The 23,132-nt window shown below is 39.4% G+C and overlaps 1 protein-coding gene across 1 annotated transcript in view; it reads left to right on the top strand.

The window, feature by feature from the left end:
- Positions 1-9,694: 9,694 nt before the first annotated feature.
- The window catches only part of LOC117235827 (segmentation polarity homeobox protein engrailed-like), a 104,487-nt gene continuing 91,049 nt past the window's right edge, over positions 9,695-23,132 (top strand). Inside the window, exon 1 of the mRNA XM_033498191.1 lies at positions 9,695-12,220. Within this exon, the coding sequence (XP_033354082.1) occupies positions 10,837-12,220 (1,384 nt within the window). The 5' untranslated portion in view covers positions 9,695-10,836. The remainder of the gene's footprint in view (positions 12,221-23,132) is intronic.

Here is a 23,132-nt window from a genome sequence, read left to right as displayed (position 1 = left end):
TTACCAGGAGCAGGATAATGAAAAAGTCCTGGGAGAAAAATACGATCAAGGCATTCGTGATCGAGTAAAAACGTTTCGATTGAGAAATGGTAAAATGGTAAATGATATAGAAACCTAGCACCTCTCTTTCGCTCAATTGAATTAACATTATTGATAAAATTTGACTTGTCGCAAATTACGCTTGTTATTATTATATATACTATTGTGGCGGATCGGTATCAACAGGACGCCGACAGGTCGAGGCATCAACGCGGCGCAACACCTCCCGGGCGATCCGCTGGTACCAACCGCCAACACTAGAGGGCTACGACGACAACGAGTCTGTCTAACTCGCTAGCGGTCGAATATACGAGCGATTGATACAAATACCGCACCTAGCGAGACTCCCTCTACGTCTAAGGCAGGGACTACCAGGCATAGCCTTACTGACGAGTCCACTGGTAGTCTCGGGACGAAACGCAAACTCTCTTTTCATCCGCCACATTGGTGACCACCGACAGCGAGTCTGTCTAACTCGCTATAGCGGTCGAATATACGAGCGATTGATACAAATACCGCACCTAGCCCGAGACTCCCTCTACGTCTAAGGCAGGGACTACCGGGCATAGCCTTACTGACGAGTCCACCGGTAGTCCCGGGACGAAACGCACAACTCCTCTTTTCATCCGCCACACTATATATTAGTAGATACTAGGAGATTGTGTCAGAAAATCGGAACACTGTTCCAATGGAACAAATGGAAATTTGCGAGTTACAAATTATTCGATTACCTTGTCCGACGCGCAGGATATGTAAAATTATAAAAAAAGAACCGCTTTAAGGGGGTGTCCTGAATTTAGAATGTTCTAAAACAGCGTTTTTCTGTGATTTTTTTTTTAGAAGGGAAAGAAGGAAATGAAGTTATTGAATTTTGAGGTATGGTTTTGTATATATTTAACGAATACAAAAAAATTTTTTAATGTAAAAGAAAATTGTAACAGATTTCTAATGTCGCTGCAGTCTTCAATCGGCGGGAAAAAACCAAAAAAGGATTAAATTATTATATATTTTCCTAAAAAGAAGGCAAAAAAAAGTGTGAAATTAAAAATTTTGGCGGGTTTAAAGAAAAAATGTGTTTTTTAAAAAGAAAAAGTAAACTTTAAGAACTGTAACAATTCCTGTAACAAATATTTAAATAAACTTTTTGACGATCTTTTTTAGTTCATCGAGAAGAAAAATATATAATAATTTAATCCTTTTTTGGTTTTTCGTTTCGGTCAAGAATTACAAGGTGGATCTTTCACACCGATTGAAAACAGCAGCCCATGAAATAGGCTTAGAAATCTGTTATAATATTTTTTTTTACTTTAAAAAATTTTTTTGTATTCGTTAAATATATATAAAACCATACCTCAAAATTCAATAACCATTTCTTTCTTGTCCTTCTAAAAAAATCACAAAAAGACGCTGTTTTAGAACATTCTAATTCACGACACCCCCTTAAAAATTAAATAAAACAAATCATTCTAATTGCTGCTCAATTATTTATAAAATACATCGAATACCTACTATTTAAAAAACTTTCATTACCCATTTCGTGGTGCTTTATTTTCTAACACACTTACGAGTGACTTTACGTATATTTCGCATAATTATTCGTCACATTTTACCTTCCCATTCCTGAACGAGGGAATCGAGGATAACGAGTGGCGACGAAGATCGGGACAAAAAAGAAAAGCGGGAACAAAAGACAAAAGAAAGTTCAGGCTCCGCTAGAAAAATGGAGAAGAACCAATAGAGCGGCGTTTCTTGTCGTTAAATCGACGAGAGGCCGCTTATCAGACGCAAATTGCCACCTTCTTTTCCATGCTAATGCCTCATGGGTTGCTCGATATACTCAAGGAATCGATACTCGAGTGAACGAGGAACGGAGGGCCGGTCTTACCGCTATCGCTTTGGCCAATTATTCTTAAAAACGATAGCATCTTAATGAGGAAAAAATCAACCGCGTAATCGCGAAAATGATAGCGTCGTGTGGACGTCGAAGGCGCAACATGTGTCTGTAATGCCTAGCTTCGTGGAAAGTTGTGGTTAAACCGTGTCTATTGGAAATGTTAATTCCGTGAAAGACGGAAGGGACGTTTTCTTCGTTATCGAAATTGGCCACTCGTATCGACGACTGAAACGGGAGTGGCCGTTGTACGAAAATTGCAACTTATAACAAATTCGTGGTCGACTGATTTCTCGGTGTAATTACGTGTCAACGGGTCGATATTACAGTTTGATACGGATTTCCACGATAATAAGTTGCTATAGGAACGTCCACGGTGAAAAATGTGTCCCGGTGGATTAGGTATCTGCGTGAACGCGTTCATGTTCCGACCGTTTGTTTCAACGATATTAGTATTCACTGTTTCGTGGTTTGATTTGCAATTTGTCGACAGGTTTTATTAATCGATGATCGGTGATTGCTATCGGTGGGCTTTTGAATTACGGCGAAATATTGGTATGTGTCATGGTGGTCGTTAAAAGTATATGTTTCTGCTCGAAGAACCTTAAGATTTCGAATAAAATGTAATTAAACGAATAGAATATGTAAATAGATGGTTAGAATGTAGATAGGTGAGTTTAGAATGCAAATTAAGCAATTAGGGATTTTAATTAAGTAAACTGGAAATGTCAAGAAAGGAATTAGATATGTAAACGAACAAATTGGGAATATAAATAAAAACTACGAATGTAAATAAACGAATCTAACGAAACAATATAATTGAATAATCAAATATAAGGAAAAGAAACGTGTAAGTATCTAATATTAAGGAGGTGTCCTGAATTAAAATGTTCTAAAACAGCGTCTTTTTGCGATTTTTTTTAGAAGGGAAAGAAAGAAGTGAAGTTATTGAATTTTGAGATATGGTTTTATACATATTTAACGTTTTCCAAAAAATTGTTCTTAAAGTAAAAGAAAAAATTATAACAAATTTCTAAGCCTATTTCATGGGCTACAGTTTTCGATCGGCGTGAAAGATCCACGTAATTCTTGACTGAAACAAAAAACTAAAAAAGGATTAAATTATTATATATTTTTCTTCTGGGTAAATTAAACAACAGCAGAAAAAAATGTGAAATTAAAAAATTTTGGCGGTTAAAAAAAATAAACTAAGATGCTATAACAATTATTTAAATAAACTTTTTTCTGCCTTTTTTTAGTTCGCCCAGAAAAAACTATACAATAATTTAATCCTTTTTTGGTTTTTTATTTCAGTCAAGAATTACGAGCTGGACCTTTCCCATGAAACAGGCTTAGAAATCTATTACAATCTTTTTTTTTACGTTAAAAAAATTGTTTTGTATTCGTTAAATACATACAAAACCATACCTCAAAATTCAATAACTTCATTTCTTTCTTTCCCTTCTAAAAAAAAATCACAAAAATACGCTGTTTTAGAACATTCTAATTCAGGACACCCCATTAATATTTCCAAACCATAAACTCAATGAATTGGGCACATATAGCAGAATATATGAAATATACTACTTCAATATACATACGAAGTAATTCTCTTACAATTTTTCACACCTATCAAAACTAACATTACGTATCTTGATTTATTTTATCAACTATCGTATTTACAATCGATCCTTACAAAATCAATTTTCGAATGCAAATTATTTCTCGTCGATAATAACGCATAATACGTATCGGATGCGGCCTCTCATTACATCACGAACTAATCCACTCGTTGCCTTCAAATACCATTACCGCAAATTAGCCGGGAAAACAAACATTTAATCCTCTAAACGAACAAATACCCACACTCCCTCCCGTCTAGTTGTCTGGCATTCATCCGGATGCGGCGTACAATTAAAATCTACGGGTCAGCTGTCTGGCCAACTGCGTCGACTCGGTAAATGAGAGAAGCTGCCTACGAATCGGAATTCGTCTTCGACTCATCTACTGCGTCTAATAATAAGTAGACTTTTTCACAATATTAACAAATTACGTGGACACTCGTTAACACGCGAAAATGCGAAATAACAGGTGTTAACAAAATTTATGGAGGGAATCGTTGCTAACGAATTTCGATACACTTGATCGAAGATTTTTTAAACCGGTCGAAAAGCTTTGGCTGTTTAATCTTTGACCAATGGAATGGGTCATTGTCACTTTGAATGTTTCATTTCCCTTTTTTTTATGAAGCATTGGATGCTTTATCAACATTAACCCTTTGCACTCCTATGCTGAGTGTGACTCGATATCAGTTTCTATCTCAGGAATTCGTTTGTCGAGTCCCAGCTTTTTTTGTTAGACGTGCGGAAGAAAAGCAGGATTGCATCCTGGAAATTGTTTCAAGATATATCATACGTTTAAAAGTTGCAAAATACAACAATAGCGTGAATAAAGCTGGTATTTAAGTGAATTTCTTTCTTCCTTTATTTATTTAAATTGTCTTACTTATTTGTTAAAGTAAATTTCAAATAAAACACTTCAAAGCGTTGGGAGCTACTGCTAACGAAATTGAAATAAAATTCCGAGTGCAAAGGGTTAATGAGCATGTCTTTTGCACATAATCTTTTATTACAACATGATATTAGGATCTGATAGTGTCTTACGATATATCAGTTTGATTATTCAAGTACAAAGTTAAGATTTTGAAGATTTTAAAGGTTACTTGTCTCGGAAAAGTCAATTTCAATATCAGAATAGTTTAATAGCAAATAGAGTTCTTTCGATCGGCTAATCTCCAGCATTTTAAAGTTACCCTAACCTGATACCAAAATTAAAATATTTTCCGAAAATATAGTAGATTAATTTTTTAATCGATCGCCATTACTTCGATTTATTCTGCACACAGAATATTTCCATTGCTACCAGTCAATTCGTTGGTCGTGCAAACGTCGTGGATAGATTTTCTGAGCGTTCTAATCCAAGTCACTCCCACTCTTTAATTTCCATAAATGACAATTTCCACCGGAGGAAGCCATAAAAGGTTTTGCACGCACCTTGGCGAACACGTTGGACAGATACTATCCCGGTTAGATTCGGTCGGATTAGCATAGGTTTCCGCGTTCTCTCGTGGAAAAGGCGCGTCATGAATCCGGAATTACTTGGTAATAAATTTTACTTTTCTGAACGTGGGCAGAAAGAAAAGAAAGGCGCGTGAGAGAGAAGCGATATTGTAACAAGAGGTAGATAATCTTAATAAGCGATTTCTTAAACAATCAAATAGAAACGCGACCTCCATCACGATGAGTTCATAATTTCATTAAACATTAACACTTTGACTGTCACGCTGGTCATTGGTGACCGGAGCGCTTGAACTTCTTACAATTGTAAAAATTGAATGAAAATTGACAGTTAGGGCATTTTGAATATAACCGATAAATAGAGGTGCTTTGAAATAAAAAATGCCCCATTGAACAATTAAACATTTTTATTAGAACATCAATAAAAAAAAATGAGAAGAAATCTTGCATCTAACGGTGCACTGTGTTTGTATCCATATCTTTCAAGAGTAATCTACGAATATTATTATAAACACACCTTAGAAAATAACCGTAAATGCTGCTTTATAATTATATAATTGAAGTTAGAAGTGTGAACATACCTTACTATTGTATATAGAATGAGCAAATACTGTTTACTAATATCTTCTACACGTTTCAACAATATATTCTGGACGTTTTGCTTATATATAACCGATAAATAGAAAATACTTTGAAATAAAAAGTGCCCCATTGAACAATTAAACATTTTTATTAGAACATCAATAAAAAAAATGAGAAGAAATCTTGCATCTAACGGTGCACTGTGTTAAAACACTTTAAACATAAATGTGGTTCAGCAATACAATCTGGACAATAGGTGGTCATCTTTTTGGTCCGATTCTTAGCAATTTTCGATCCTAACTGTTTAACATTTTTTTATAGCACTCTGCAAAATTTTCGTGCCAGATACGCTTGCTCTTCTTTCTTCTGCATTCCGTGTCGCAATCTTCGTCGAATAAGTATATTTGACAGCTCTGATGAATGGCACTGTGTAAGCTGCATTGCGAGTGCCATTCTAAACTCTGATACCCTGATTTCTGTATTTGTTGCTTGTTTATAGAGTATCATCGCGTTTGAAATCGATGTATTTGACAATAACTCTAAAGCTAATTTTATATACCACTTGAAGGTTCTTCTAAGTGGCGTAGAATATGCTATCATTTGATCCGATAAATCTACAGCACATTTTCCTCAGTTGTGATCTACCACTACCATTGGTTTATCACAAACATAATTTTTTTGCGGATCTCTGCTATTTCAGCCGAATGTTTCGTCGAAATCATAAAAATGTCACGCTTGTCTCTCCACCTTACTATTATAATGAGCAAATACCATTTACTAATATCTTTTACACGTTTCAACAGTATATTCTGGAGCGTCCTGAGCGAAACATGTGATTTCGGCGTGGCAGTCAAAGTGTTAAGAAAAAATGAAGCATTTGCATACAGTCACCCACAAAAGTCTTTACATATAAACATACAAACATATAAACAAAACGATGTTATCAAATGACACATTTATTTATTAACATAGAACAAAATAACCATCTTAATCGTTGAAATAGGAAACAGTAGTTATTTTAATTTTAATAAAATTCGCTTTCCTATCCTAATTATCGTAATCTAGATTCAGATCATTCATCTACTTGTACTCGTTATAGCGAAATTTTTAAATTCTCGTTTGTTCCTTGTATTAATTCATAAATGCACTTGCAAGTTATATTCACCAATCTATTTTTCACAAAGTGATTCTATAAATAAATATTATGTATCGACATAGATTGAAGGGAACGATGTTTATGACAATTTTCCTTACTTTTTAATTTATATAATACAATTGATCAATTTTATCTGATCATGTATCAATTGAAAACAGCATCAATATGATATAAAAAACGCTCGCATATATTTAAAGATCGAGGAAACTCGAAATCTTAAAACCCGCTATTTTACAAACTTCGATACTTCTACTGTATAAACATTATCTCTATCGGATTATTGGATCTTCATCGATTACCACCGCTACCGTTTCTCTCAGATAATCTTCTCACACAAGCCGTACTCCCTCTAATCTTCTCAAGAAGCAATCAGTCGATCACGAAACAGGTAGAAAGGGTACGGCTTGTGGAAATCGCTGGCAAAACTCACGAAGGAAGTTACGTGTCACGGATCGATGTTGACGCACTTAAACTTCACCTAACCGACGATTTACGAGCTGACATTTTTCTTTTTTTTTTTTTCTTTTTCTTTCGCTGCCTCCTATCCGCTGAAAGATCGGCCCATAATGAGGCTTAACGATCGCCCCGAGAGCACGTTGACGCGCACCCAAGCTCCTCACGAACCCGACGAAAAATGAATACGTGATTCACGGCGCGCATGCACGCCACCGTTCTCCATCGCGGAGGAAAAACCGGCGCGGGGTGAATCGATATTCGCGGAGCTAACGTCCGTTTCTCTGCAAAGCTGGACGCGTCTGCATCTCTAGCTCTTTTTGCCTATCCGCTTCCCACGTCTGCACTCACCATTTGTATTTTGTTTCGATTTTTCTCTCATTAACCCCCCATAAGTATTTCTACTTTATCTGTTAATTTCGGCGGGCCACATCTGCTCGTGTTAAACTTGTACGGGATATAAATTTCGCTCGCGACATTATGGAAAAGTATGGAAATTGTCGAAAGATTTTATAGGTACGGGGAAACGTGAAAATCGGCTTAATTCTTCTCTTCTTCCCATTTTTTCACAGCTGTATTTCTTCAAAAATCTTATTCCTTTTTGGAATACTTTACTCGTAAGAAGCGTGAAATACGCAAAGATAGTGAGACGATTAGTGTAAACAACTGTGTGACATAACGTAGGTATTTCCGGTTTCTTTGAATAATTACAATAAAAATGAAAACAAAATTCTTTACATGCGCCCCTAGTGATGTTCTCAAAGCGACAGTTAAAGGTTAATAATCATATCGTATATGATTTAATAATTAGTAAGTTATTAATTCAATTGTTGTTATTTCTATACTCAGAGGTAAGATCAGAATAGTTATTATTTTATCGAATGGATAAATCTATCACACCGTTCTGAGCCAAAAAAACCTTTATTGCACGCGTTTACAAAAACTAGGGATAAAAACAAAAAGGCATCTTAAGCCTATCGATTAAATCTATCGATTGTAACCAGGATCATCCTCCAGTTACTATTTCTTATAACTAACGCATCTGCATATGGATGGCGAGCACGAACTCGCGTTATCATTTTCAACATCAATGATTGTAATATAGCATTTTTTCATATACCTAAATGTATCAAGAGACGCGTTAAACTACTTAGAATATCCTAAAACAAGAAGCAAAAAAAAAAAAAGATCGAGATACGTTTCCTGTAATTCCAATTTAATTCGAATCACACAACAGCCGACTACTTTGTTACTGAAACGGGTTCAACCGTGGAATTCGCCTACATCGTTTCTCGATTCCATTCGATTGAATATGTATGAGAGTGATGAGGCATTGCTCGAAAATACAGAAGAAAAAAAAAAGAAGAATGTTGCGCCGATCCAGAGTCGCTTAATAATGCACGCGAGATCCGTTCGAGACATTAGGCTCGTTCCCCTATAACTCGCCGCTAAAGATGAAATTGGATAGATAGGTCTGTACAATGTTTCGAATGGTTACAACGGTGTATTACCGTAATAGCAGCGATCATAGGATCGTTGCCGCGGTTCCGACGCGATTGATTTATCCAGTAGCCGAGAAACGATCGTAACCACGAAACAATGTTTCGTTTCTATCCTTCGAAGAAGGAACAGACGAAGACCTAGAAGTTTGCAGCATCGGTCAACCAGAGCTCGTAGCAATAACAAGAAAACACGAGACGATCAATAGAAAAGAGAAAGAACGGAGTAACGGATCGAATTGGCGAAGACGAACGCTCGGTTCGCGGGAGACTGTTCGCGAGGAAAGCGGCGAGTGTTCGAACGGAGGAAAAAATATACGAGCGCGAGGAGAAGGAACCCCCGGAGGTAAGAGAAGCTTAAACGTGGTAGGAGCTAAGAGCCGGATCATCTAAGAGCAGATAGAGGAATCAGAAAGAACAGGCAGAACGTGCTGAAGACAGAGGAGAGGACGGTGGTGGAGCGAGATAAAAGGAGAAGGGTTAAAACTGGGAAGAGAGGCGAGGAGAGACGACGACAATCTGGAAAGCCAAACGCGATAATGTCTGGAGGGGATAAATCGACCACGAGCAGGAAGAAGATGAACACCGTCCGACTAAAAAGGACAAGCGAACAGGGGCAGCGTACTGGATCACCGGACGAGCGGATAGAGGAGCCGAAGAAGTAAAACGGAGAACGTTTCGTCCAGGTAGAAGAAAGAGGTAGGAATTACTTAACGAAGAGAGAAAGACAGGATAGGTACGGATAAACACGAAGAGAGACCAGAGAGACGGGAGGTTTGCGACTGCGAGCTGGTAAGTGGGGACACGATGCAGCGGAGGCTCGATGTTGAAAGAGGAACCGAGACCGTTGGGAAAGGTGTTCGAACGAAAGGAAGAGGGAGAAGCTGGCTTGAAGAGGGGAAACCAGGTTCCCAGTTGCCTATCAGCAGTTGCTTTTACGGAGTGGTGGAAAGCTGGGCGTTACACGGTGCGGAGTTCTCGCAGCAGCCGGCAGATGTCGAATGGTCGCGCCCCTAGACAGGGTCTTCACCCCTGAAAAGGTCAGCTCAGGGGCGTAGCGGCCGTGGAATCGACGCCCAGAAACGCCCATCGTCGACCCTCCCGCCGCTTCCTCGCCGCAGACGCTTCGCGGCAACCAACTGGACAACCAGCCCGGCCTGGATCCACAGCGTCGCACAACGGTTCCGTTGAAACCCGCGTCTCTACCAGCGCCGTGTAACCAACTCGCCACGTTTCCACCGATCATCCGGAGCATCGCGTCTCTTCGTCTCTCCTTCCGATCTGCTTGCTTCGTCCGAACCGTTGGCCTGTGTTTTCGCCTCGGTTTCCTGCTCGTCGACTGGTAGTGCGCGTATCGTGCGCGTTCACACGGTTCAGTTTATCGCCACGGTGGGCACGACTCCCCTGTACGCTTAATTTAGGTTAGAAGAACCACCCGGTACAAGGGTGAACGCGAAAGTGAGAGTGCAATGGATTATGGACGTATCGGGAAGATTTTGAGGTTAAGGTACGAAAAGTTAGTGATGACGAGAAGCATCGATGAGGACGATACGGTTCGTTGTCGGTTGGACTGTCCGTTGAAGTAATGAGCTGGTGGCTCGGGTGGACTGGTTCTTAGTGTATTACGCCCGGAGGATAGGTTATCGGGGGAAGATGAGAGATAAACGCGAACCTCGTGGTGGCAATCCGTCATGAACTGGCTTGAACAGTGTCCGTCGGCAAAGAAACTGAGGGAAGAGTACTTTGTGCTCGGGAAATAACTGAAGCGTGCGCGAGTATTTCGAAGTTTCTGTCGTGAAGTGTGTATTCTATGATAGAATTCTGAGACACTATGCGAGTAGGATATCAGGGATGGGTTGTTAACGATTTACAGGTGGCCAATGATCGAACAGGTGCCCTGTACGAAGACAATGATCCCTCCAGGCAACTTGCAGCGGATGGAATCCGTTAGGTAACGAGCTGAAATTCAAATTGTCAAGTAGATCGAGGGACAAAGCGAAGACGAGTGTTTGACAGTCGTCATGGAAGGGTTAAAGACTTAAAACAAGATTTTACATTTTCGCACCGATCAACTCGGTAAAACACGAAAGAAATCTTCTTAAGAAGAAAAAGAAATAAAAAAGAAAAAGAAAGGAAAACATGTCGAACACACCACCGGAATCATCCACCGGTTTAGATTCGAACGATCTCCATGAGATCAGGCAGAATTATCTAGCGGCCAGGCTGGAGCCCGACGAGTCCGAGAAACGGGATCAGATACGAGGAAGTGACGGCAACAATCCTGACAGCGATTGCGAAAGCGACACCAGCGAAGTGTTGAGCGTCGGTAGCGAACCGACGCCCACAAGCGTCGTTGGTATCCGCGGTTGTAGCTCGGTCAGGTACGAGCAGGAATCGGCGAGCAGTCGCGGTGACTTTCGCGACGAGGAGAACACGAGGACATCGGCGACACCATCGCCTTCTAGTTCAGCGAGCTGTAACGATGCGTTCTATCAACGAACCGGTAATCACATCTCGGCACCGAGTCCACCGGCGTACAGTCAGCCACCTTCATCGCCCACGGCATCCTCAGTCAGGTCACCGGCTTCGTCTTCAGCCACTGCTTCGTCCCCGGGTCGACCCGAAGCGATTCAAGAGGTCATAGTGCCCAGGTATCAATCCAATCATCCTGCACACTTGCTACCACGATATTCATCGAGGGAAACCGAGATTCCCGATTATCCTACTCGAGTTCAGCATAGTCTGAGTCACGAGATCGTTTACCCGACCGTGGAAAGGCTTCACCGGACTCCGATCAGCGTTCCTCTAGTGACCAGACTGTCGTTGTCACCACCGTCGGCCATGACAGTTACCGGTCTGCAAGCGACCACTCCTGTTCTCCATCCAACAGCTTGCAGAGATCCTCGAGAAACCGCCTCGCTAATGCCCCATCCTGGCCAACATTTGCATCACGCGAACAGCCACGTTCACCTTCATCAGACGTCCCAGATACAACACGTTCCGGCAAACTCGGTTCACCAGCATCGACTTTCGGTCAGCAAGATTCTTCAAAGGGAACCTGGCAGCCCTTCCTCACCCGGGGCGAGAGAGGAAAACGGAAGGACGATGCATGGCGCCAATGGAGTTCAGAATAATGGCATCAATAACAGTAACCATCATAATAACCATAATAACAACAACAATCTGCAGCATCAGGCTGGCTTGAAGTTCAGTATAGACAACATACTCAAGGCGGACTTCGGTAGGAGGATCACCGATCCCATATCATTGAAGAAGTCTCGGCCGAAGAAGGTCAGCTCGAGGCCCATTGACTTGACCAAGGACTTTCTAGAGTCGACTACCGAAACCACGGAGAAGAGCAGCTCGGAAACAAGCTCGACGACCAATACCTCGTCCGGTGGCGGTGTGGCGACCGGGAATCCTGCCTCGAACACGCCTGTACCACCTGTGACTGATCCTGGAAAGCAGTTGCCGTGGCCTGCCTGGGTCTACTGCACCAGATACTCGGATCGACCTTCCTCTGGTGAGTTCTGTTCTCTGTTACGATCGTTCCTCGAAGCGAGAACCGTGCTAGGAGAACGGAGTCTTTTCTAACGACAGTCATTAACGTCTGTGTAGATGGTAGATAACAGGGGGGAAGCTATTAGTATTCGGTTTACAGCGTGTAAAAATGTCAAGTACCGATACAGCGGGTTCGTTAACTAGCCGCTACAATGAATTCTCAGGGGCAATTTTTAACTTATGGAAGTTAAAATAGTCTCACGTTGCTGCTTTTACGTAACATCTTTGCGAATCGATACGATGAGGTATAACGTCGATCGGTTTAGCCGGTTTGCAGATAAATTTCCATCGTGGCGGTTAAATAAGAAAAGGTCAGTTAATAGTATAATCAATGGTATTTCCTGTGCTTGCTCGTGATTCCCGTTGAATTTATTTCGTGCACAATTTACTATGTTGTGTTTGACGTTCGAGCGATTTTCGTGGAGGAACGCAAATGATTAAACGACTAATGGATAAGCGCTCGTTGTCAGCGATCGCTTCGCTGTAACGGAATTTCTCATTAGAACAGTATAATGGTGCAAAGTTCATCAACTCGTGAGATTCGAACGCTATAAAAGAATTATATTCCTTGGTCTGAAAGAAATCGTTGTTATATAAGGGTTCGGTTATTGTGAGATATTTCTCTGTCACGATTTCGACAATTTTATTTAGATTATCTTTTTCTAACTTCGACGGTTAACTAATTATTCCAAAGTACCTGGCAAAAATGTGTTCGTGACGATACTGCTAGAATGAATAATATTCGTTCCTCGAATCTGATTCACGATCGAGATAGAAGAGCGCCGATTTTAATTGAGATATTAATAATTCATCGAACCTCGAAACATAGAAAAAAAAACATTAAAATTCAACACGGTCTTACGGTGTAACACAAAGAACAAGCCACTGTCTATATCTGTGTATATGCCGACTTAATTAAGATGTACGTTTAATTAGCACAACAAGACGTATGATTTCACGTAAAAATTACCATTTCATTCGACCATCTTCGCTCGATCAACTTCTATTCCTGAATATTCAACGAGCCTTTTAGCAGGCGTTCCCCTAGCGTTGAAACGAGCCCAGCGTTTCACGTACGAAATCGAACTTCCTTCTACCAAACGGGCTAATTAGAGATTTATTTTGTCGCGATTGGACGTCTTGGCGGAATTGTTTCCCCGGTTTCGAGCAGATGGATGACCCTTTCAAACGACACAGGAAAACGTGTAATTACTTTACTCACCGACCGAGTGCCAGCTTGATGAATGGTAGAAAACGTTTCTTCGTGTCACTCATATCTGATATACGCTCATTGTCAGGAAACAATTGTTAAGCACTCGGAGAAATAAGCTGCTCTCTGCCCCATAAATCAACCGCGATATGCAACCAACTATTTCTCTCGGCTTTTGTATGCGTAACAACAATTTCCTATAGGTCATTCAGTTGTCGTATTCTTATGCAAACCATCGGTAAATAATCGCACCCTATTAGATCGGTTTTCTGTTTTCCAAACGTGCGGCGGTTGCTGCCGCGTTGCGTCCTTTCGTCGTGCTTGTCCCTTTTTGCACAAGGAGCTACCGCGTATGTACCATGGATGCGTGCTCGGTGAAAATTATTGCTGTCCGCAGCTCGATAGGCATTGTGTTAGAAAAAAATCAAAGGCATAACACAACCGGCGCGAATCCGTCGCTTTGCTACCCTATTGTATTTTAATAGTCGGGTGCAGTGCAACGTTAGGAAACGACTAATGGGAATGCCACGAATTTCTCACGGATCAATTTTTCTTACCATCGGCACACGCACTTTCGCGTGTAGCTACTCTGATTTCAGCTCTCTATTCCAAAGTGATTCGCGTTAGTTTTCTAAGTCTTTGAGTTTTTCTTTTAGTAGACACAGGCCTGTTTATGAAAAAAATTTACTCAGTGGAATTTATTTGTTTGGACTTGTTCAACGATAAATTGCATAACTGCAGTATATCGAATGCTTTCTCCTACTTATAATTGTTTGCTCCAATAAGAGGAATTCGTATATAGATAAGTATATATTCAGTCGATAGAAATTTATTCGATTAGGTAAATATTGGTTTGGAAATGGTCAGAGTTGCAGAAAACTGATCAACTTCTATCTCAATAATTACTAAACGTTGAATATTAAATATGAATATTAAACCGAAACAGGATATAGAAAGAGGGAAGTGGAATCAAAAACGTTTCGTTGTCGCGTTGTCATTGCGATCTATTCGGTGAATGAAGTCGTACGGTCGGCGGAACACATAAAAGTGCTAAATTCCCGATTAATAACCGGTAGTTTTTGCGTGGCCAGTTTCAACCGCCCGAGCACCCACCGTGGACGAACGACAATATTGGATCACGTTCCTATTATGTCTTTACAGCGCGTAATTTCGCGGCCGACAGATAAATAGTCCGTTGAAACGGTCACGATAAAGCTTAATCACTGTTATTGCACCGGTCGTGCCGCTTGATATCACAGGTTGGAACACTACTCTATGTATTCTTTCTGCGCCCACGCGTGCACTCAATATTCAAACGGAAACCTCGTCAATGTCGGTTTACAGAGAAATTCGGAAATTAGTTAAGCTGATAGCGAGAAGATGCCTGGCGAGACTTTACAATAAATCGTTCGAACCTCCAAAAATATACCACTGTATAAATATCCATAAAATGTCTATGATTATCTTGATTAAGTTGATCATTCGCAGCGGTTAATTTTATAAAAATTGCAAGATAGAAAGCTGGCATGTTCCAATAGTATAATTTCAACTAGTGATAAAAACTCGTGTGCCGTGTTTTTAGATTTATGTGACAGAAAATAGGTTCAACACGCTATAATTAGGTTGTAAGTGATTTTTGCTCACTCTATAAATATTACAACACGAAGAAGTACTACATATTTATTTTCCATATATTCGAGATACATGTTACATATTTTTCCAATCTCAGCATCTTTGCATCTTTAAATTCTCCATAAATATCGAAACATTTACAGTGTAGCTAGAACTAAACGGACCAATCTTCTTTCCACTAGCCAACCATTTATCTTTGTACAATGTGATGAATAAATTGCTCAATGAGACTTCGTATATCGACGTTTGGCTTCTTTACAGAAAAGAACTAGTTTAGCGAGGAGAAGAGAAGAGCGGCAGATCACGAGGCCAAGAAATATCGCATTTGATCTGGTTCTCCACGGTGACTTTATAATTTAGCACTTTGCACTCGGTGAAAAATGTTGGACAGTGTTAATGGTGCTTTATTGCCGGTCAATCAAATCAACGAGATACGCTTACGAGGCGTCGTACTCCAGACCACCTTATCACCGGGATAAATTCGTTATTAATTACCTCGACCAGTGGTTTTACGGTGCCGCGACAGGGACTCGATTCTCGAAGGAAATCAACGCCGCATAGTACAGTCGAGACGCGCGACGTGTCGTTAAGTAAAACTAGAATTTTAGTCAGACGGTCATCTCGAAACACGATTAGATCGGTGTTTCTCGTGACTGCCGAGGGAATTATGCAACTTTCGTGCGCCGATACGAATCTCTCCTCGTCTCTGGTCGTTACAAACATCATCGTGACTATTAGGGACCTGGTTGTTGTTAATTTTCCTTAATTATTCGCTGGTTCAACGGCCAATCAACCAAATTACAAGATTTCGTCGCGTGGTCTATTCGTTTCGTCGTCCATTCGTTCGGTCGTTTATCGTTTCTTCATAATCGCTTTTCGACGAAGTATCGTTCTCAACCTGTGAAAGCTGTTTTCTTTATTACCTTCTTAATTAATATTTAATTCGAAGAAAATCGACGGAGTGGTGAAACAGAAACGGCGATGTTCTTTTAGAAATGTAAAATTAATGAGATTTTATGAAGTCAACAATAGAAAAATTAGTTTCCAAATAAGAATGAATTATTGAATAAGAAGCAGTAAAAAGCGAGGAGAAATATGTTTATAACTGATCTCATCATTCTTTTCTATACATAATTTTCTATATCAATTCCATATAAAATTCTTAATAAAAGAAAAACGACCGAACTTATGAACAAATCTGCTATTTTCTGGTATTCCAAGTACCATTTGGCGATCAGTAACAATAAATCTTGCTTATAAAAAAAGGTGTGTAACTAGAAATAACATAAAATTTCCCTGTAGAAATATATATATATATATATATTCATTACTACTTGAAGGCGATTAGCCAATAAAAGGGGAATATCGCATGTTATATCCATTTACGGAAAGTTATGGTTAATTAGCTTTCTGGGCTGAGCAACGTATACGGAAGATATTTCCATTAACGGGACAACGAGCGGTGTCAGGAGGAAATGGTAAAGAAATCGTTGCTGCTGAAAGTCGTGAACGAAGAAAAACCAGGTAAATTCGTTCACGGTGGCGGTGGTTCGCGATAAATGGCCGATATTCTCGGCGAATGCGACAAATGGGAAACCGTTGCTCTCTCTTAACGAGGAGAAAGGGCTATGAACCCGTTCTGATTAGCAGGAACTGTCATTAATGCGTGGACTTTTCAATCGAGTAAAAATATTCGCGATATGAGAAACGATCGCTCTTCTGGGAAAAGAATTTTAAGAATCAAGTTAATTGTGCATCTTGGTCATTCGTAGGGCTAAAATTTTACCCTTGCATTTCTTTTTACGAAAAGGATTTTTATTCTCATTGAAAAAGGTTTAATTTGATTTAGCGAGTGCTCGCAGAATAAGATGAAGATATTGAAAGGTACTTTCAACAGTTCATTTGTTGAAAGTCTACGATGATAAAAAAGTTGAGTTCAAACGTATTTTCACTTTTCACTGATTCATGAACGAAGTGCTCAGAATCGGTGGAAAAGTAGTATAAGTGAACTTTTTCCACGAATAAGATAGATCCAGGGAAGAATAGACAACACGCATGTTCATAATTTATAAAATTTGTAAGTGTTTACAAAAACGTATAATTCTTTTAATTTTTGGAAACACAGATTTCTCTACTTTTCTCAAAATGAAGATACAAGACAGACAATAAAGATCGTTACTTGTACCACATTTCTTCCAAGTTATTTACGTATTATGAAGAAAATAAAGTTTTACGAATTAGAATCAGAATTATCCAAACTGCACCTATGCATTTACCAACTTCATATTCCACACAACTCATAACAACGTCCATACATCAGTTTTGTATTTAAATTGAACTCATCTCGGGTGAAACGAGCCCGAACGAAACAGCACGGAGTTTAACGCGGCATATTTCATTAGGATCTGATATCTGACTTAGAAATCTGATTCTCTGATCGTTTTGAGCAATGTATTTATGCCGTATGCAGCTTTGGGCGTGATCTTAGCCGCACGTTTTATCAATGTTCACCCCGCAGAACGAGAAATCGAAGAAAAAGAACGGCGGAATCTCGCGCAAGGAAAGGAAACGAGATCGCGCGTGGTCTTCGATCGTTATTATTAGCTTCAGGCCACGAATAGGATCCATACGGCGTTGCATAATTAAAGGAACGATCGAGGCCGCGGGCGATCGACCGATAAAAAGGCAAACGCGAGCTATATGGTGATAAATCAAGCTTTAACGAAATGTACGCTACGAAATAAAGAGACATTAATTTGCAAGGCTGGCTCGCGTCGCGCTCTCTACCCGCTCTAACTACTATACCCTTGTTCAACTGATTGGACAAGACAACCGATACGTGTACACCAAGTCCAACTCGCAGGAATTACCAAGACGATCCGAAGTTGAAATATGTAATTTCAAAATTATTCGAGCCTTTGAATTTCTTATTTTTCACGTTTGAACGTTTCTATTTTTCTAGCCACTGCATGTAGATATTATTCGAAATCGAACGAAAATATTTTCAAAATCTATCACCAGTCCAACTCGCAGGAATTACCAAGACGATCCGAAGTTGAAATATGTAATTTCAAAATTGTTCGAGCCGTTGAATTTGTTATTTTTCACGTTTGAACGTTTCTATTTTTCTAGCAACTGTATGTAGATATTATTCGAAATCAAACATTAAAATTTACCAAACGAAAATATTTTCAAAATCTATCACCAGTCCAACTCGCAGGAATTACCAAGACGATCCGAAGTTGAAATATGTAATTTCAAAATTGTTCGAGATTTTGAATTTCTTATTTTTCACGTTTGAACTTTTCTATTTTTCTAGCCACTGTATGTATATATTATTCGAAATCAAACGAAAATATTTTCAAAATCTATCGCCAGTCCAACTCGCAGGAATTACCAAGACGATCCGAAGTTGAAATATGTAATTTCAAAATTGTTCGAGCCTTTGAATTTCTTATTTTTCACGTTTGAACTTTTCTATTTTTCTAGCCACTGTATGTATATATTATTCGAAATCAAACGAAAATATTTTCAAAATCTATCGCCAGTCCAACTCGCAGGAATTACCAAGACGATCCGAAGTTGAAATATGTAATTTCAAAATTGTTCGAGCCTTTGAATTTCTTATTTTTCACGTTTGAACTTTTCTATTTTTCTAGCCACTGTATGTATATATTATTCGAAATCAAACGAAAATATTTTCAAAATCTATCGCCAGTCCAACTCGCAGGAATTACCAAGACGATCCGAAGTTGAAATATGTAATTTCAAAATTGTTCGAGCCTTTGAATTTCTTATTTTTCACGTTTGAACTTTTCTATTTTTCTAGCCACTGTATGTATATATTATTCGAAATCAAACGAAAATATTTTCAAAATCTATCGCCAGTCCAACTCGCAGGAATTACCAAGACGATCCGAAGTTGAAATATGTAATTTCAAAATTGTTCGAGCCTTTGAATTTCTTATTTTTCACGTTTGAACTTTTCTATTTTTCTAGCCACTGTATGTATATATTATTCGAAATCAAACGAAAATATTTTCAAAATCTATCACCAGTCCAACTCGCAGGAATTACCAAGACGATCCGAAATTGAAATATGTAATTTCAAAATTATTCGAGCCTTTGAATTTCTTATTTTTCACGTTTGAACTTTTCTATTTTTCTAGCCACTGTATGTAGATATTATTCGAAATCGAACGAAAATATTTTCAAAATCTATCGCAGCCGTATTACGGATAAAATACAAAATCTAATAACGCTCATCCAATCTAACTTGCGTACTCTTGAATCATGCGTATGCAAGTTATGTAGGTATACGTACGCAGATAACCGGACACGTGTGTAGAAGCGAAAGCTTGCTCCATATCGGGCAGCCTCGTGGGATCCATAGATTTTATTAAGGTTAAATCGAAGGTGCCTCCCGTTCTCCGCGGTTGAACACGATAACAAACTCTCTGGATAGGAGGCACGCACCGTGTGTACCTATAATATCAGCCTCACGTGGTCCGTGTGTGGCCTAGAGGCGACTACAGAAACCTATGAATGGCTTCCGTTCGTTTCAGATATCGTAAAGTGTATTTTCAGATAACTCGAATCGCCTGTAACGATCATTTTCGTCTCGCGTCGTGCTACAAATGGCGGTATTGTGTTACTCGGCCTGTTGGACGCAGATTTGTTAAGAAACTGGCTGAAACTCGTGGCTGACACGCAATGAGAAATCTCTTTCTGTCTTTTTCTTTCTGACGTGATAAATACCAGAAAGATTTATCGATTCTATTCGAGAACACGCGGAGACGCGAACTTTAGGAATAACGGGCTGACCGCTAATGGGAAACTCATTTCTTTCCCTTCCTCGCGTGGTTTGCGATCGTAAAATTACGTTATTAGAGATTTCCGGTGAATCGATTTCGCGAAAGAAATCGATTCGATCGATTTAACATCCACGACTGATTTTGTTTTTGCATCTCGTTCTCCTCGATATTCGTTGATACTCTTTTCGATGTATTTCAGGCTCATAAAAACTACATTTATTTCTTACTTTTACTAATTTTGCATATTTTTACAGTTACTATTTATCGTTATCATCGTTACATTTCACTCTATCGGTTCCCTATTATTCTCTTTCGTTATATTTCGCGATTCTTCGTGATTTAATAGTTCTCGTACTACATCTAGGCATCAGACATAGATAGCTGGCGAGAGCATGCAACCTCTGCCTTGACTTCAGCCTGTAATTACAACTGAACTACGTAGTTGCTTCGATTTGCATATCGCCGTACTTCGTTTAATTTGACGCAATAAAGACGTGTTATTATCAACATTGAGCTTACACGTCGGCGTTTAACAATCAAGACTGATGTGCAATCTCTCCCTTTCTATTTTCTCTGGGAAAAATGCCTGTTACTTGGTTCCCCTGCGAATCGATTAACTAAAAGCTACGTCTTCCTCGAGCCCGTGTTAAAAATGTTCTTTTAATAGAACGTCGTTACAGCGACACGCACACATTGTCGAAGATGTTGTACGGCGTTAATTATCCAACTTCTACAAGTTCCAATCGAAGTAGCATCAATAACGAGGGAAATAACTTTCTCAACGCGTTTTCCCTTCCATCGTATGTGCACGTTCAGCCGTTAAAATAAAATCACTTTTAACGACGTATTAACGACTCCTGCAATTATCATTCTTGTCTGATCACGAGCCTTCGCTACCATATCATCGCGTTTGTTTCGAGCTGACCAAGTTCCAGAGGATCGCCCTTCCTCCTCTTTCGTTTGGCTCAAGCGTACAGAATCAGATCCACGGTCGAGTAAATACGATCGAACGAGCGATTCGTCACGAGACGCGAAACGTTCGGCGTTATCAACTGGAGAAATTACGTCGGTCAATAGGAGCATAATCACGCGACATACGTGTACATACACAGCGGTAATTAAGAAGCAACGATTTTCTACGCGAAATACGGGACGATTCTATCATTACGCGAGATTGCAGCGATGGGCAAAGGTATTGGCGCGGAGTAGATTTTCTCTGAAAAGTACTGTGGAAAATGCAGGTGTAAATTGGGAGTGATTAACGAAAGAGCTTTCGTTTTGCAACAAGGTGAAGTAGAAACATAAGTATCGATGGGCATGAGTTTAATGGATTTGCATATTGTAAATTAAGATTAATTAACGAGGAAGATTTAATATGACAATGTTAAGTTCAAGTATAAGAAGTTCTTCTAACTAATAACAAATTAAATTCGTATAATTAATAACGAATTAAGTTTCGATACAAAATAGCCAATTTTATATATCTACTAAAAACACAAAAGCTTTATATATGTCGGAGATGAAAGGAAAACCGGAGCCTTTCCTTTGCAATTTTGAGGAAGTCTTCTAATGCTTTAGCCTAGATTTTATCATAGCTGTAATTAAGCAATTGTCATTTGTAATTGTTTGATATTTGTGAAAGCGAAAGTGGGTTCGAGGTGACAACTGGTCGCCGAACGTAGCCACGGTCACGGGATAAACGTTTCGTCTGACGAAGGTGTGGATCGGTTGTATCGTTCTCCCTAGAAATCACATAGAATTGTACTTTGGAGATGTCGATATAATGGGACACACGTTGTATTAGGAATCAAACTCCAGACAGAAACTGCCTAGCAACGGCGTTTGGATCTTTCTCGATGCTTCCAAAGAGTATACAACAAACTTTTGACAGAAACTGCCTAGCAACGACGATTGGAACCTTCTCGATGCCTCCAGCGAGCATATAACAAACAAATGCAGTCGTATAGCGAAAAAGATTTTCATCAAATATTCATTCGTGTGATAGCCTTGGAAAGTGATACATCGAGCAATTTACCGAGTGTCTCAGCAATCGTATCTTTGTGTTTAAAATTATTCTACGCATAGTAAAGAGTTATCCCGTTGACCGTGGATTCGCTTGAACCCCGGAACATTGTTAATAGCATTAATTAAATTCATTATTCGTAAAACCTATCAATCGTTAATCTCATTATTCGTTAAATTTATTATTCGTAAGACATATTATTCGTTCCTCTTATTATTCGTTAAACTTATTATTCTTTAATCTAATCATTAGTTAAACTTATCGTTTGTTAATCTTATCATTTATTAAACTCATTATTCATAATATTTTGTAAAATCTTGTATATTCGCGTAAATATAATCTCTGTTTCGTAAAACAATGGCTAATTCAAACGAAGAATCGTTACGCGCCTTAAATTCTAATGATACCCCGACATATAAATACTACAAGCAGTATACTTGAAATATAATGTTGAATTTAGTACATCGTAGGACTAAAGCTACATAAATTCGTTAACCAAGGAGAAGAAAAACGTATTAAAAAATATTCGTGAAGTTGCAGCTGGCCAGGTCGTTAAACAAAATACACATTTTGCTCGATTAAATGATATTTCTATGAAAATATGCTATTTTGTAATTTTTCTAAAGTTTCAAGCTCTTCAAACGACCCATACGTTCTTCCTCGAAACGAGGAGGCTCGGCAAGGCTCATTAAGTCAACGAACTGGTACATTATACGGGAAACAACACCGAAAAGTAAGCTACTCGTTAAATTCTCGTTACATTAATCCGGAGCTCGGTATCGCGAAAGAAATCGGCGACATCGTGGCGATATCTCGCTGGTGGGTTTCCTTTAGGCCAGATCGTCCGGCGAAGAGAACGAAGAACATTTCCGAGGCAAAGCTGGACGCGAAACGGCATGTCCATTGGCCGATTAACAAGCCAGCGTATAGCACCGCGGGGGATCCACTTGCTGGCCCCAGAACGCTGCATCGCCTTTCAAATATCCCCTGACTTATGGGCGTAACGCGCCACGGAGCAAACTTTTACACGGTCACTGCGCCGATAACCACCGCCAACGCCATATTCCCTTCCCTCTTCCTGTCTTCTTCGTCGCGAATCAACAACACCACCAGAGATTATCTGTCATTCGCACTGATCGCGTTTCATATTCGAGCGACGTTGAGCATCGCGATGAATATAAAAGGAATGAAATCT

This window comes from Bombus vosnesenskii, unplaced genomic scaffold, assembly GCF_011952255.1.
Source record: "Bombus vosnesenskii isolate JDL3184/JDL3185 unplaced genomic scaffold, Bvos_JDL3184-5_v1.1 scf7180000013320, whole genome shotgun sequence".
In the NCBI taxonomy this organism is placed as follows: Eukaryota; Metazoa; Arthropoda; class Insecta; order Hymenoptera; family Apidae; genus Bombus; species Bombus vosnesenskii.
The sequence above is the reverse complement of the archived record's forward strand: the minus strand, read 5'-3'. Positions and strand labels throughout refer to the sequence as shown.